The sequence below is a fragment of the Colletes latitarsis genome, chromosome 12 (assembly GCF_051014445.1).
Source record: "Colletes latitarsis isolate SP2378_abdomen chromosome 12, iyColLati1, whole genome shotgun sequence".
NCBI classification, from domain to species: domain Eukaryota; kingdom Metazoa; phylum Arthropoda; class Insecta; order Hymenoptera; family Colletidae; genus Colletes; species Colletes latitarsis.
In genome coordinates, this window is record NC_135145.1 from 19,812,151 (window position 1) to 19,829,763 (window position 17,613).

General features: G+C 33.2%; 1 protein-coding gene across 1 annotated transcript in view; it reads right to left on the minus strand.

The window, feature by feature from the left end:
• Nucleotides 1–17,613, minus strand: part of LOC143348860 (insulin-like growth factor-binding protein 7) — a 376,906-nt gene that overhangs the window by 353,336 nt on the left and 5,957 nt on the right. Inside the window, exon 3 of the mRNA XM_076779534.1 lies at nucleotides 3,655–3,797. Within this exon, the coding sequence (XP_076635649.1) occupies nucleotides 3,655–3,797 (143 nt within the window). The remainder of the gene's footprint in view (nucleotides 1–3,654; nucleotides 3,798–17,613) is intronic.

Sequence of the window (17,613 nt, forward strand, 5' to 3'; positions counted from 1 at the left end):
TTTTTAGACTTTCTACATATTCTACACTAAAACACGCGTCGTTTGCTTTTTTAAACATTAAAATCGTCCTATCCGTTCAGAAGTTATGACATTTTAAAGATACGCACGAAATTTTGAACTAACATTTCTAGCCTGAAATTATATTTTCGGTAAGGAATTTTTTTCTCGAAAATGGTTAGGATTTCGAGGGTATGTCTATTGACCAAAAATGATTGTAATTGACCTCTGCAACTAAATATAATTTTTCCAGAACGATTTGAAATTTTTTAATTTTGTCTAAATATTTCAGTATCTACTCGAATTTTTTACTCGAAAATGGTTAAGAATTCGGGGATATGCCTATTCACCAAAAATGATTGTAATTGACCCCTGCAACTAAATATAATTTTTCCAGAACGATTTGAAATTTTTTAATTTTGTCTAAATATTTCAGTATCTACTCGAATTTTTTTCTCGAAAATGGTTAAGAATTCGGGGATATGCCTATTCACCAAAAATGATTGTAATTGACCCCTGCAACTAAATATAATTTTTTTAATACGATTTGAAATTTTTTAATTTCGTCTAAAAATTTCAGTATCTACTCGAATTTTTTTCTCGAAAATGGTTAAGAATTCGGGGATATGCCTATTCACCAAAAATGATTGTAATTGACCCCTGCAACTAAATATAATTTTTTTAGTTTTAATTTTGTCGAAAAATTTCACACCTCCTCGAATTTTTTTCTCGAAAGTGGTTAAGAATTCGGGGATATGCCTATTCACCAAAAATGACTGTAATAGACCCCTGCAACTAAATATAATTTTTCCAGAACGATTTGAAATTTTTTAATTTTGTCGAAAAATTTCACACCTTCTCGAATTTTTTTCTCGAAAATGGTTAGGAATTCGGGGATATGTCTAATGACCAAAAGTGATTCTAACTGACCCCCGCAACCAAAAATAATTTTTCCAGAACAATTTGAAATTTTTCAATTTAATTTTTTAATAACTTTTTAACGAAGCCTCAGTCAAGAAATTGATATTCTTGATTTTCGTCTTTAGCCTCTAGAATCTCCCATTAAAATTTTTCCCAGGCGTAGTTGAACACCCTGTATATACACCTGCGATTACAATTTCTCCTACAAATGTAACAAAATAAAACCTTGTCATCGTTATTATTATGTTAAAATGTTTTGGAAAAGTAATGGTCCAGAATGTGGAAAAATGAAATCACTGGTCGACGAGAAAACACGGATGTTCTCGTCCTCGTTGAATCGAAACGCCACTGCATTAGCGACCCTCGACGAGACAATCGTCGCGCTGTTTGTGCAGGATTATTAGTGGCTATGACACGGCGAACACGAAGAGACAGACTAATCGATGGCACCAAATTTTCACGAACCCGACAACGTTATTAATCACACTGTTTCGAAGAATATCGATTCGTCTGTCGTTTAGTCTCATTTCCGCCTTCAAATCATTACTCTACAATTTTGAGTAAAAAAAAAATAAAAATTCCAACTGAACCACGAGCTAGAGTTTCTCAATTTTAACTGTTAATTACTGTCCTGTATTATTACAAATAACTAGATATTCCAAGCGTCTTTTTTCATTAAGAAATAAGAGTTGGGTGTAAAAGAAATGCCCTGCCATCAAAGAGAGATGATCCTTTGGACTACTTCTCGGTAGTTTTCTTGAAGTATTAGGAAGTTCCAACGGTCGTACAGTTGTCCTTCGCCTTTTCTGGCCACTCCAGACAAGGTCCACTTATCTTACTTTAAAAAGCCCTTTCCTCCTTTCCCTCTGCCCTCTTTCCCCCATTTTCTCGCTCAGGTTTGACCTCTCCGTGTCAAACCAGCTTTGAATTATCAAATATTTTTGTGGCAATTATTTAAACGCTCTAATAAGTATCTCTGTCTGCCATTTTTATTATTACGCGAAAAGGTCAAAAAGTTCCAGCAACAACGACGAAAGAAAAAGTCCTTAAAAACGTTGCCTCGCAATGCAATTTTCTCAAAACCCAGTTTTCATAACGAAGTTTCGATGCAACCCGCTGCAGAAACCATTGTCTTTGCGATCAACAAACTCTCGAAGCCATTTCGAGTTCGTTTTACATCGCTTTGTATTTTCGACATGAGAGTTCTTACCAGAATAATCATTGGGAGCTAAATCTGGAGAATAGTAAAGTTCAGCTCTTGCATTCACAATAATTAATTTATCGTTCGAGAGCAGAACACTCGAGATTCAATAAACCTTGTTTTCGACAATGACTGCATTCTTTCCGGGCGCCATTATTTACAAACACTCGAGTATTAGAATATTGAAATGCCTTGGAAAGAATAGACTTTGGTTCTGTTTATAAGACAATTACAAATTCAAATGAAATTTAGAAAAGAAACTGTAGAATAATACTACTAATCAATTCAAAAAGTGTGAATATATTTTGTAATATTGTATGAATTATCTCTATATATCAAAAGCTTCTGATTGTAAGAAACAGGTTAGAAAAGTACCTGTACAATTATATTCCTAGTCAATTTAAAAAGTATGAATATATTTTGTAATATTGTATGAATTCTCTCTATATTTAAAAAGCTTCTGATTATAATAAACAGGTCAGAAAAATAGCTGTATAATTATACTAATGATCCATCTAAAAAGTGTGAACATACTTTGTAATATTATATGAATTCTCTCTATATTTAAGAACTTCTGATTTGTAACAAAGAATTCAGAAAAGAAACTGTACCATAATACTACTAATCAATTCAAAAAGTGTGAATATATTTTGTAATATTATGTGAATTCTCTGTATATTTAAAAAGCTTCTGATTATAACAAACTGTAATAATAAACCATTATAAAGCGCCATTTAATTCTGCGCCATCTTGAGTTCTTCTGACTTACTACTACTCTACTATTGTACAATGTGTCTTTTGAGAGAAAGTTGAGTTTTACTCATTTGAATCCTCAAATTCCAACACGAATAGGTCAGAAAAATACCTGTATAATTATACTAATAATCCATCTAAAAAGTGTGAACCTATTTTATAGTATTAAACGAAGTCTCACTATTTTAAGAAGCTTCTGATTGTACCAAACTGTTAGAAATGAAGCGCCATTTTTTTCTGCGCCATCTACAGTTCTTCTGACTTACTACTATTCTATTGTACAGTGTGTCTTTTAAGAGAAAGTTGAGTTTTACTCTTTTGAATCCTCAAATTCTAACATGAACATGTCAGAAAAATACCTGTATAATTATACTAATAATCCATCTAAAAAGTGTGAACATATTTTGAAGTATTAAATGAATTCTCACTATTTTAAAAAGCTTCTGATTGCACCAAAGGGAACCTGTATTACTAGTATCCATTTAAGAAGTGTGATCATATTTTGTAATATCAAATGAATTCCCTCTACTTTTAAGAACGTCTAATTATAAAACATATTGTCTTTCTTTTTGCTTACAAGTTTCTATAATAAAGTTTTTCCACATGGTTCTTATAATTTCTTGCTACCAGTACTCTGTCCACAGAGGTCCTCCAGTATGATTTATGCCTAATTACTCTACTTATTTTTCTCCTTATCAACTAGAACATATATCCATCTCTTTCAGACTTTATCGCAGGAACTCTTTGACCTCCCTAACGCGAATCGAATAGATTGCACCTACTTGTGCATATCCCCTCGTCGACTTCCCTGGCATTGGGCAGCAGATTCTTGATCACGCATTGCAGATCGTCGGCGCAGCTTCCGGAGAAACCAAACAGCCCACCGCACGGTTCACCCTCGACACGTGCGCACACCCTGCAGCATCTGAAAACGATTAGGGGAGTTAGGTACCATAAAACAACCGCGAATCTCCCTACAGAGATCCAACGACACAATCATCCCTGTTATCAAACGCGTTGTTATTAAAAACGAGGAACAATACGCAGATTCATAAAATCTCGTGGAAATAAACGCGATTTTACTGTCGTGTTCCACGGGCGTTATGAAAGCGAGCTCAAACGTAACAAAGCCACTGAAAGCAAACGACATTCAGCCTGGTTTCTAATGGCCGAGAGAGCCAGCGGAACCGTTCAAAGATAATGCTCGCGGAGATTCAGAGAACCGGGGGAAAATAAAGACGCATACACGGCGCAGAGTGGAGAGAAAAGAGATGGATAAGAACTCCTGTACTTCTGTGCACGGTGCAGGAAAATTTCCGGGCCCGGGACGAGCAATTTTATTACTCCGTCTCGCCGTAGGATCGGGGACAATCAATCCTTTTATATTGCCTCCCATCTTCCCTACGAAACAATTTTCCCGACACGTGTAACCCACCCAACTCGCGACAAGATTCGTTGAACCCTTTAATGAACCATTTCTCGCAACGACGCACCCCAAAATTGGGGAGGGAATAATTCTGTTATATTTTCTCATGCTTAATATAATTGTTCTACTAATTATTTAGAGATCTTTGCCTGATAACTGGGAGGGTAATTTTGAAATTAACGATGGGTTAACGCTAGATTTACAATAATTTGTAGAATTGCAGAAGTCATGATATTATTTGTTAGGAGTTTATATTAAATTATATCAATGCAATTATATGAATGTATGTTGTAATTGAAAAGAAAATTGCTTTTTTATGAAACTGGTTACAATCTGGTAAATCTAGAGTTGAAATCCTGTTTTCTTGTTAAATATTACATGTACATAGAGATATATTAATTCTTATGTGCTTTGACTGTTATAAGAAATATTTTCTACATTTTTTTAACTCTTCAACAACTCCAATATGGAGGAAGTAACACTTATAGAAAGAACAATTATAGAACCCATAATATTATTTGCTAGTAATTTATATTAAATTATATCAATGCAATGATATGAATGTATGTTGCAATTGAAAAGAAAATTGTATTTTTGTGAAACTGGTTACAAGATGGGTTTGGATATGTGCAAGTAATGTTAATCTAGAGTTAAAATCCTCTTTTCTTGTTAAATATCAGATATACCTTGAGCCATATTAATTTTTATGTGCTTTGACTGTTATAACAAATATTTTCTACATTTTTTTAACTCTTCAACAACTCCAATATGGAGGGAATAACACTTACAGAAAGAACAATTCTATAATATTATTTGCAAGCAATTTATATTAAATTTGATGAATTGTAATGGTATGAATGTATATTCTAATTGAAAAGAAAATTGTATTTTAATGAAACTATAAACAGAATGGGTTTAGATATATGCAAGTAATGTAAATCTATAGTTAAAATCCTCTTTTCTTGTTAAATATCAGATATACCTTGAGACATATTAATTCTTACGTGCTTTGACTGTTATAACAAATATTTTCTACATTTTTTTAACTCTTCAACAACTCCAATATGGAGAGAATAACACTTACAGAAAGAACAATTCTATAATATTATTTGCAAGCAATTTATATTAAATTTGATAAATTGTAATGGTATGAATGTATATTCTAATTGAAAAGAAAATTATATTTTAATGAAACTATTAACAGAATGGGTTTAGATATATGCAATCAATGTAAATCTAGAGTTACACTCCTCTTTTCCTGTTAAATATCCCACGTACCTAGAGACGTATCATTTCTTATGTTCTATGACTATTATAAAAAACATTTTCTACGTTTCTTTAACATCTTCAATATGGATGATACTTATGAAGTATTTGCAATTAATTTAATAAGTGTTTCAGAGGATTAAATCTCCTTTTTTCCTATTAACACTTTGACTACCACGTCATTCATATATGGATGATAGGATTTACCATTATGATACTAGAAAAATTAATTCTCAAATGAAGACGTTGAGGGAATTAAGATTGAATAAAATTTGTGAATTTTAACAAGGTTACAAAAATAACTACTGAAACAGATTTTAGGTTATGTAGTTTACAATGGTCCAAAATCAACATTTTACTTTTGTAGAATATCATATGGTTTTGTCTGGCAGTGAACGTGTTAAATATCGCATGTACCTCGAGACGTATTAATTCTTATCAACGATTATTATAAAAATACAATTACTACATTTGTTTACCTAACCCTAATATATTCGACCCTTATCATGTATTTAGAAATTGATTTAATAGGAATTTCAGAAAATTAAATTTAGAATGTAAAAATCGCAGAGTTAATTCCAGACCTAACCTAACATTTTCGACCGATAATTCAAAACAAATTTTAGGTTATGTAGCTTACAATGGTCTAAAATCAACATTTTACTTTTGCAGAATATTACACGGTTTTGTCTGACAATGAACGTGTTAAATATCGCATGTACCTCGAGACGTATTGATTTTTATCAACGACTATTATAAAAATACAATTACTACATTTGTTTACCTAACCCTAATATATGCAACGCTTATCCTGTATTTAGAAATTAATTTAATAAGAATTATAGGAAATTAAATTTAGAAGTCGTAGAGTTAATTAATTCCAGACCTAACCTAACATTTTCGACCGATAATTCAAAACGTGCGGACACGCGCGCGAGCTTCGAGGGAAGGGAAATGACGCGCGATGCAGAGACGAGAACGAGAAATGGAAAACGAAGCTTGCACGAGGCACCTGAGGGCAGCGTATTGAGAATTTATTGGAAAATGTTTAGTATGCAACGCTATTGTCGGATCCGCTGTTTCATGGTATTCGGATTAGGAGCCGCCAGTCGAAATGTATTGCGCCTTCTCCGCAGTATACGTGCAGAATCCAAGCCCCCGTACTAGAACCGACGAAATTCAAATGCACTCGCGGAATGAAGTGCCCTACTGTGCAACGTCGACCGTGAAAAAGTAATCGTTGCTTCGATCCTGCGCGTTACACACGCTTTTCTACGCTTTTCCCAACAATCTTTTATGAAACTTTCCCTGCTTAAGCTTTGGTTAATAAACTGATTATTAAAATCAGAACTTTGCAGAGGGTTGCCTCGACCCCTAAATACAATAATTCGTATCTTACTTCGTTTCTTATATTTGTGTATATTAAGTGCATTCTGCAGTTTTTTTCAAAATTAATGCATAAACATTCTAATTATTATCACATTGAAAGTTAGAAGAACTCTGGTTAGCTGACGCTTAAAGTACAGATCATCAGATAGATAAAGAATTTACAAATATGGTGATACGAACCTCTGCTTAACCTCTTAGGCACGGCTGAATTTTGCGCGGGACAATTCTGTTCTCTACGCGAGTACATTGGAATGTCACTGACACTGACACTGTCACTGGCGTATTATTATTAAAAATAAAGACTGTACATTCTGTCTGTATATTGTTAACACTGTTATAAAACGTTTTGAAGGCAAAAATAGTGTAAAACAAACCATATGAAAGCGATTACTTAATTCAGACAGTGAGCGAGTGAGCCGCCAGAGTGAGCCACTAGATTGACCCACTATAATGGCGCGTCGTTCAAAAAGATGGCATCCCATTTAATGGCTACTTTGAATATCATTGTACAACATTTTTATATGAAGAACAATGCATTTTAACTCGTAGAGGTTTACACAGTGAAAAGTCTGGTCTCATGAAGGTTCCAATGACCAATTTTTGAAGCCTAAATATTAATATAATTACAAAAGAACAATTTTGACTTGTAGAGATTTATATAGCAAAAACTCTAGTGTTATAAAGGTTCCAATGACCAATTTTAGAAGCCTAAATATTGATATAATTACAAAGGAACAATTTTGACTTGTAGAGATTTACATAGCAAAAGCTCTGGTCTCATAAAGGTTCCAATGACCAAGACTAAATTAACTTTAGTGGTACAAAATTAAAAAATCTAGCAATTATCTTAGAAAACGCCTTATCGTGGGGGTTTTTAAAAATACTGATTCTATTTTCGCGTGTCTCGAGTATCCGTGGCCCGGGCAATTTAACCACCTTTGCGCTCTATGACAACTGAATAATTTAGTTGCAACGGTTTTCAAGGAATCGCGGTACACGCGGCTCAAAGCTTTGAACATCTCGTCGTTTTTCCCGAGCTACCTCGCGAGCTTCGACTCGAAAAAGCACTGTCTCGCGTTACGAGTAGCGTTATCCGGCAAACACGCGAGCCGCGGATTTCAACGTTGAAACGCGTTGCTAATTGTAAGAGTTAGAGAGCGGCATCGTAAAACTTGATTTTCGTCTCCCTTTGTGCCGGTCGTTCGCGTAACACAACGGTGCCACGATTCCTCCACGAATTCGAGGGTTTACGCCCACGGATTGGGAACATCAAACATTCATGCTACTTTAAAAATTAATTGCAACGAATCTATCTGTTCCAATAGCTTGCGTTTCTAATCCACTAACACTGTACCCAAATTAACTTCTAAGAAGTGAGTTAAAGAGCTCTAAAAGTAAATGTAAATTTTTTTTTTTATAGATACTACAGTTAATTTGAATTGAATAATTTTTGCTGGACAAGGAGACATCTTTAAATTATAGAAAAATAATTTTTTTACACTGCTTAATAGATTATTTTTCTATAATTAAGACTATGGTATCACAAATGATTTCTATGTTGCCTTCCATCGCATTATACAATTTTTTTTTGTTGATACCAGCGTTAATTTGGATTAAATTATTTTTGCTGGACAAGGAGGCATCTTCAAACTATAGAAAAATAATTTTCTTACACTGCTTAATAGATTATTTTTCTATAATTAAGACTATGGTATCACAAATGATTTCTATGTTGCCTTCCATCGCATTATACAATTTTTTTTTGTTGATACCAGCGTTAATTTGGATTGAATTATTTTTGCTATACAAGGAGCCATCTTTAAATTATAGAAAAATAATTTTTTCACAGTGCTAATTTGGCTTAATATTTTTCTATAACTAAAACTATCGCCAATGATTTCTATGTTGCCTTCCATCGCATTATACAATTTTTTTTGTTGATACCAGCGTTAATTTGGATTGAATTATTTTTGCTGTACAAGGAGGCATCTTCAAACTATAGAAAAATAATTTTTTTACACTGCTTAATAGATTATTTTTCTATAATTAAGACTATGGTATCACAAATGATTTCTATGTTACCTTCCATCGCATTATACAATTTTTTTTGTTGATACCAGCGTTAATTTGGATTGAATTATTTTTGCTATACAAGGAGACATCTTTAAATTATAGAAAAATAATTTTTTTACAGTGCTAATTTGGCTTAATATTTTTCTATAACTAAAACTATCGCCAGTGATTTCTATGTTACTTTCCATCGCATTATAACAATTTTTTTTATAAATACTAGAGTTAATTTGGATTGAATAATTATTGCTGTACAAGGAGACATCTTTAAATTATAGAAAAATAATTTTTTTACAGTGCTAATTTGGCTTAATATTTTTCTATAACTAAAACTATCGCTATTGATTTCTACATTGTCTTCCATCGCATTATAACATTTTTTTTATGAATACTACAGTTAATTTGAATTGAATAATTATTGCTGTACAAGGAGGCATCCTTAAATTATAAAAAAACAATTTTTTTATACTGCTTAATCTATTATTTCTCTATAATTAAGACTATGATGTCGCCATTGATTTCTACATTGTCTTTCATCGCATTATAACATTTTTTTTTATAAATACTACAGTTAATTTGGATTGAATAATTATTGCTGTACAAGGAGACATCCTTAAATTATAAAAAAACAATTTTTTTGCACTGCTTAATCTATTATTTCCCTATAATTGAGACTATGATGTCTCCAGGGGTTTCTATGTTGCCTTCCATCGCATTATAACATTTTTTTTTATAAATACTACAATTAATTTGAATTGAATAATTATTGTTATACAAGGAGGCATCTTTAAATTATAGAAAAACAATTTTTTTACACTGCTTAATCTATTATTTCTCTATAATTAAGACTACGATGTCGCCACTGATTTCTACATTGTCTTCCACCGCATTATAACATTTTTTTTTATAAATACTACAATTAATTTGAATTGAATAATTATTGCTGTACAAGGGGGCATCCTTAAATTATAGAAAAACAATTTTTTTACACTGCTTAATCTATTATTTCTCTATAATTAAGACTACGATATCGCCATTGATTTCTACATTGTCTTCCATCGCATTATAACATTTTTTTTAATAAATACTACAGTTAATTTGAATTGAATAATTATTGCTGTACAAGGGGGCATCCTTAAATTATAAAAAAACAATTTTTTTACACTGCTTAATATATTATTTCTCACTTTCAACGCTTTCTAAAAACTCTGTAAAGCACGTTAACTGTTCGTCGTGGTAACTTAGCGTCCTCGACCGGAAGTTGCCTCCGATCGAGGCAGGTCTTCGCGATTTTCCGGATTTTGATACGCGGATTCCTCGTATCCTTCACTGTCCGCTCGTTTTTCTCCCGTGTATTATAATCGTTTCAGGGAATCCGCGTGCAATTAAAATCCGCGTAGCAAGGGCTCTCGTTCCCTTTTTCGTCGGTCGAACAAAAAATTCTGTTCTTTGTTGCGCAACGGTCTTTGTCCGACCGCCGTCGGCGAATTTTATTCGGGGTATTAGAAGCGTGCCGATGAAAAATAGGGCATGATAAAGCGAAGCCCGTACATTCGAGCCAGGGCGATGAACAAAAGCGTCAGTCTTCGGAATTTTCAGCCGCCCCCTCTCCCTCGACCGCTTGCGATCGACTCTCGTTCAATTGTTCCGGGGGGCTCGTGTTTAAACACATTTCCCTCTAATTTCGACGATAAACAAAGCAATCGAGAAGTTAATTAAGCTCGCGCGAGCTTTATCCCCGCCGCGATTCGTTCCGAGGAAGGATCGCGGGTCACTGGAGACGATTTAACTCGTTGATCATCGTTAATAATCAGGGGGGATCATCCCACGCGAAATGGGACACCTTCTATGAATTGTAATCAAATTATTGGCCGGATTCGGAACGCGTTCCCGTAATTATTACCTCTCCCTGATTTTACGCGTATCATCTTTCCCCCGTTAAGTAATCGAAACGTTATCGTATCAATCAACCTCGTGTGTAATTACACTGTGTTGCAGGTAACGAGAAAGATAGTAGGAGAGCAGAGGAAAGGGTTTGACTCGTTGGTAGTTAATAGAGGAACGAATATATAGCAACGGAGGAGTCGGTCGAGCGCTTGCGAGAAAGACGAGAGCGTGGCCCTCTGGTGACGAGTACGGGAACTAACGCCACAACGTATTATTTGCAAGAAATTGATGCAACGAAAATTATTCTGATTTTACGCGTATCATCTTTCCCTCGTTAAGTAATCGAAACATTATCGTATCAATCGTTCGGCCACCCCTGGGAAAAATTTTAATGGGAGATTTTAGAGGCCAAAATAAGACGAAAATTGAGAATAACGATTTGTTGATTGAGGCTTCGTTAAAAAGTTATTGGAAAATTAAATTAAAAAATTTCAAATCATTCTGAAAAAATTATTTTTGATTGCAGGGGTCAGTTAGAATCACTTTTGGTCATTAGACATATCTTCGAATTCTTAACCACTTTCGAGGAAAAAATTCTAAAAGGTGTGAAATTTTTCGACGGGAAAAAAAATTTCAAATCGTTCTGGAAAAATTATTTTCGGTTGCGGGGGTCAGTTAGAATCACTTTTGGTCATTAGACATATCCCCGAATTCCTAACCACTTTCGAGAAAAAAATTCGAGAAGGTGTGAAATTTTTCGACAAAATTAAAAAATTTCAAATCGTTTAAAAAAAATTATATTTAGTTTTAGGGGTCTATTACAATCATTTTTGGTGAATAGGCATATCCCCGAATTCCTAACCACTTTCGAGAAAAAAATAATAGAAGGTGTGAAATTTTTCGACGGAAAAAAAAAATTTCAAATCGTTTCAAAAAAATTATATTTAGTTGCAGGGGACTATTACAATCATTTTTGGTCAATAGACACACCCCCGAAATCCTGCGCATTTTCGAGAAAAAAATTCCTTAACGAAAATCTAATCTGAGAGCCAGAAATGGTTCCCTGAAATTTCATGCGAATCTTTAAAATATCATAACTTCTGAACGGATTGAGGGATTTTAATATTTAAAAAAGCAAACTACGCGTATTTTGGTGGGGAATATGTACAAATCGTAAAAATATTCGAAAAGTTGGTCCTCGACCCCGCAAAATAAGAAAAACCCCATAAAAATGGTCCAATTTTCAAACGACCATAACTCCTACAATAGTGAATATATTTCAGTGAAACTTTTTTCTGAAGTAGAGGTCATGGGTACCTACAAAAAAGTATTAAACAATCTTTCTGTATAACGTCAAACAAAATTATTAAAAATTAAAAACGAATTTTTAAGAAAAATCGACAGGGGGTGGCTGCTGAAATTTCTCGACGAAAAAAAATTTTTTCAAATCGTGCTGGAAAAATTATTTTTAGTTGCAGGGGTCAATTACAATCATTTTTAGTGAATAAACATACCCCCGAAATCCTAACCACTCTCAAGAAAAAAATTCCTTACCGAAAATATAATGTCTGACCAGACATACGCCTATTCTCCTTAAATTTTTCGGCGAAAAAAACGTTCAAACCGTTCTAAAAAAATTATTTTTAGTTGTGGGGATCAGTTACAATCATTTTTGGTGAATAGACATAATCCCAAAATCCTATGTATTTTCGAGAAAAAAAATTCTTTACCGAAAATCTAATGTGAGGCCAGAAATTTTTCTATAACTTTTTAACGAAGCCTCAATCGAGAAATTAGTATTCTTGATTTTCGTCTTATTTTGGCCTCTAGAATCTCCCATTACAATTTTTTTCAGTAGTGACCGAATGTATAGCAATGGAAGTGTCGATCTAGCGCTTGTGAGAGAGACAAGAGCGTGGCCCTCTGGTGGCGAGTACGTGAACTAACATCACAACACTGTTATTTGCAAGAAATTGAGGCAACAGAAATTATTCGTGATTATTTTATCGTACAAGAGTCGTCGTATTATTTAATATCAGCTTCAGCTAAGTTTTTATACTTTTCTTTTAATTTAAGAAAATTAAGGTGTCCGTAATTATAAAGGTACACTTTTAATTGCCTGGATAGTTGGCGAAAATGGGTCAATGGCTAATGCAAATAATAATATTCAGCGTTTCAGCTAATTGATAGAAAGTCGACGCGAAATCAAAGGGTCCGCATATAATTATGAAATGTACAAGGTGTCTCGATTATTTGTTCAGTCATCGTCGATTCCATTTGTCATCGCGAAAGTATCCGCGATAAAAAATTCGTGAATAGCTTTATGTAGATCGAAAGCATGCATAAAAAAAAAAATACGCTGTTATTTAACAGCGAATGCAATCTCCTCCATTAGCGAGTAACGTCTTGGCATGCTTCCGATCAATTTTTCAGCTCTGGACACAGGTAGTGACCTCCATATATTTCGAATACGATGTACTAGAGCTTTCAACGTTAAAATATGTTTTCCTCGACGTTTATGCTTCATAATAGACCATATATTTTCCATTGGATTTGCATCGTCGAACTCCGGAGGCCCAGTGCGACGCAACGACGTCGTATTTCGTCCTCGAAAAATCCATTTGTCAGTCCGATCGAATCCCGGGGAATATTTTTTATTCGTTAAATAATAGTAAAACTTTCAATCGCAAAATACAACGTCGTACGATTCACACAATATCGCATGTAATCTTATTTAACGTTAATTTTTTGTAGATCAAATAAAAACGAGTAAAACGCGGATGCAGGAGAAGGAAGATGGCGCTCGACATTAGCCAGTTTAAATTGCTCGACGATGGAGCACCGTATGGGCGTTTAGATATATCGGAATTATTGAATTTCCGGTAGAAACGAGAGGGAGAGCGAAGATGGAGGTAGAATTCTTCGTAGCAGTTATATCGTTCGTCTCCCCACCCCCCTCACAGGACCTTTTCGAATTCAATAGGTGTACCTAACGTTTACCGCGCCCAAAGAATCCTTGGAAAGTCTTTTGGAGCGAACGAAGTCGGTCGACTGTTCGACTCCAGCTAGAGACGATAAGGGGGTAGACGAGCTATCTCCAGAGAAGAAGGAACATCCGCGGATTTCGCGTAGCGTAAACATTTTACGACAATCAAATCCTCCTCTACGAAGGAGAACTCGAAACCTCCACGCAACCGACAACGTTCTAAGATTCCATCGCGATAACCGTTGCATCGAATTGGTAGCTTACGTCTTACGGTTCCATTCTACTAGAACTTAATCCTATGCACACACTTGAGAAAGAGTGGTTCGCGTTGTTGGAATTAATATTTTCAATTTCATAACGCGATGGAAGGGAACATTCAACTCACTTTAACATATTCTACTAATATTCTAATAATATATACTTTAATATATTAAAAGCAGTGTAAACAAATTTTTTTTTATAATTTAAAGATGCCTCCTTGTACATAAAAGATTTACTTTTAGAGCTCTTAACTCACTTCTTAGAAGTTAATTTGGATACAGTGTTAGTGGATTAGAAACGCAAGGTATTGGAACAGATAGATTCGTTGGAATTAATTTTTAAAGTAGCATGAATGTTTGGTGCATGTAATCTTAAGAAGAAAGTGGACAGCTCTAAAAGTAAATTACATAAATTTTTTTTGTGAACACTAGAGTTCATTTGGATTGAATTATTTTTGGTATACAAGGAGGAACCTTTAAATTATGGAAAAATAATTTTTTTATAACGCGATGGAAGGGAACATTCAACTCACTTTAACATATTCTACTAATATTCTAATAATATATACTTTAATATATTAAAAGCAGTGTAAACAAATTTTCTTTTATAATTTAAAGATGCCTCCTTGTACATAAAAGATTTACTTTTAGAGCTCTTAACTCACTTCTTAGAAGTCAATTTGGATACAGTGTTAGTGGATTAGAAACGCAAGGTATTGGAACAGATAGATTCATTGAAATTAATTTTTAAAGTAGCATGAATGTTTGATGCATGTAATCTTAAGAAGAAAGTGGACAGCTCTAAAAGTAAATTAGATAAATTTTTTTTGTGAACACTAGAGTTCATTTGGATTGAATTATTTTTGGTATACAAGGAGGAACCTTTAAATTATGGAAAAATAATTTTTTTATACTGCTTAACTATTGAAGACGATTGTAGATCGAGGGCGCCACCATATAGAAAGTGGATGCGCCATCTTGATTAATTCTTAACATTCGCTTTATAGATTATTTCGAAAATGTTAATATCGATTTAGATATACAATATTGTATTGCATAGAAATGTAGTTTTTTGACCATTGTTTTTACTATTATTGTTCACTGTTCATTATTTATTATTCTACGACATCAAACAGTGTAAAATCAGTCAATAACACTGTAAACAATAGTCAATAACAGAATTAACATCGTTTTAGATATACAATATTGTATTGCATGAAAATATATTTTTTTTGACAATTATTTTTCACGATTCTTGTTATTATTTATTATTCTACGGCATATTGTCAGGCTACACGACATCAAACAGTGTAAAATCAACCAATAACACGAAACTCGTTCGTTAAAGACGAAGTTGCACTCCACAGAACGAAGACACTCGGATATCACTGAGAACACAAACAACTTGCAAACTAATACGTTCAAACTTTAAAACAAGGCTCTGAGCGACTCGTACAAAGACGTACCTGTAGGTTTCATAGCAAACGTTGTCTGTACCTCAAAGACAAACTACGATAAGTTCGAATTCTAGAAATTTGATACTCCAAGCAACGATGGAAAATATTATTTAAGCGATTTTAACACTGGACAATTATAGAGTATTTATTTGTATCAAAGAAATTAAAACGATAGATACGTGAAGAAATGTATAATTTAAAGGAAATAAATGTTTATTCATTTTCTTATAGAAAATTAAATTCTCAAAAATTCAGTCGAGTTTTTTACAAATTTTATTAGAAATCACTAATGAATTATTTTGAGTATTTTGGTAGTTCTAGTGTTAGATTTCTAAATATTGAACTCAACATAGTTACTCTTTAAAATATAAGATATAACAAATTATTGATATATTTTATTAAACGTATTTCCTTGATACGTTTCAATCAATTTTATACAGGGTGTTCAACCACCCCTGGGAAAAATTTTAATAAGAGATTCTAGAGGCCAAAATAAGATGAAAATCAAGAATATCAATTTCTTGACTGAGACTTCATTAAAAAGTTATTAAAAAATTAAATTAAAAAATTTCAAATCGTACTAAAAAAATTATATTTAGTTACAGGAGTCAATTACAAGCATTTTGGGTCATTAGAAATACTCCTGAAATCCTACCCACTTTCGAGAAAAAAATTCGAATAAATACTGAAATTTTTAGACGAAATTAAAAAATTTCAAATCATACTAAAAAAATTATATTTAATTACAGGGGTCGATTACAAGCATTTTTGGTGAATAGACATACCCCTGAAATCCTACCCATTTTCGAGAAAAAAATTCCAGAAAGTGTGAAATTTTTAGACAAAATTAAAAAATTTCAAATCATACTAAAAAAATTATATTTAATTACAAGGGTCAATTATAAGCATTTTTGGTCATTAGACATACCCCTGAAATCCTACCCACATTCGAGAAAAAAATTCCAGAAAGTGTGAAATTTTTAGACAAAATTAAAAAATTTCAAATCGTACTAAAAAAATTATATTTAATTACAGGGGTCGATTACAAGCATTTTGGGTCATTAGACATAACCCCGAAATCCTAACCACTTTCGAGAAAAAAATTCGAGAAGGTGTGAAATTTTTAGACGAAATTAAAAAATTTCAAATCGTACTAAAAAAATTATATTTAATTACAGGGGTTGATTACAAGCATTTTTGGTGAATAGACATAACCTCGAAATCCTACCCATTTCCTAGAAAAAAATTCCAGAAAGTGTGAAATTTTTAGACAAAATTAAAAAATTTCAAATCGTACTAAAAAAATTATATTTAGTTACAGGGGTCGATTACAAGTATTTTTGGTGAATAGACATACCCCTGAAATCCTACCCATTTTCGAGAAAAAAATTCATTACTGAAAATATAATGTCTGACCATAACTGTCCGTTACCCTGAAAATTGAGAAGTTTCAAATCATTCTGGAAAAATTATTTTCGGCTGCGGGAGTCGATTACAATCATTTTTTATCATTAGACATACCCTCGAATTCCTACCCACTTTCGAGAAAAAAATTCCAGAAGGTGAAATTTTTCGTCAAAATTAAAAAATTTGAAATCATTCTGGAAAAATTATTTTCGGTTCCGGGGGTCAGTTAGAATCACTTTTGGTCATTAGACCTACCCCCAAAAACCTACCCAGTTTCTAGAAAAAAATTCAGTACGAGCGGAACTTTAAATGTTAATAACTTTTTAACGAAGCCTCAGTCAAGAAATTAGTATTCTTGATTTTCGTATTATTTTGGCCTCTAGAATCTCCCATTAAAATTTTTCCCATGGTTGGCCGAACACCCATGCATAGCTTTTAAATTACAAAAGATTTAATAGAAAAAGCACTTTGAAACTATTCGATTCAAACACTTCTCTACGACCCTTTTTTGTAATTTAAAATTTGTACAGAAATAAAATGACTGGGATTCTTACTTTGGACGCAGCTGAAAAGCACCGAAATACGTCATAGTG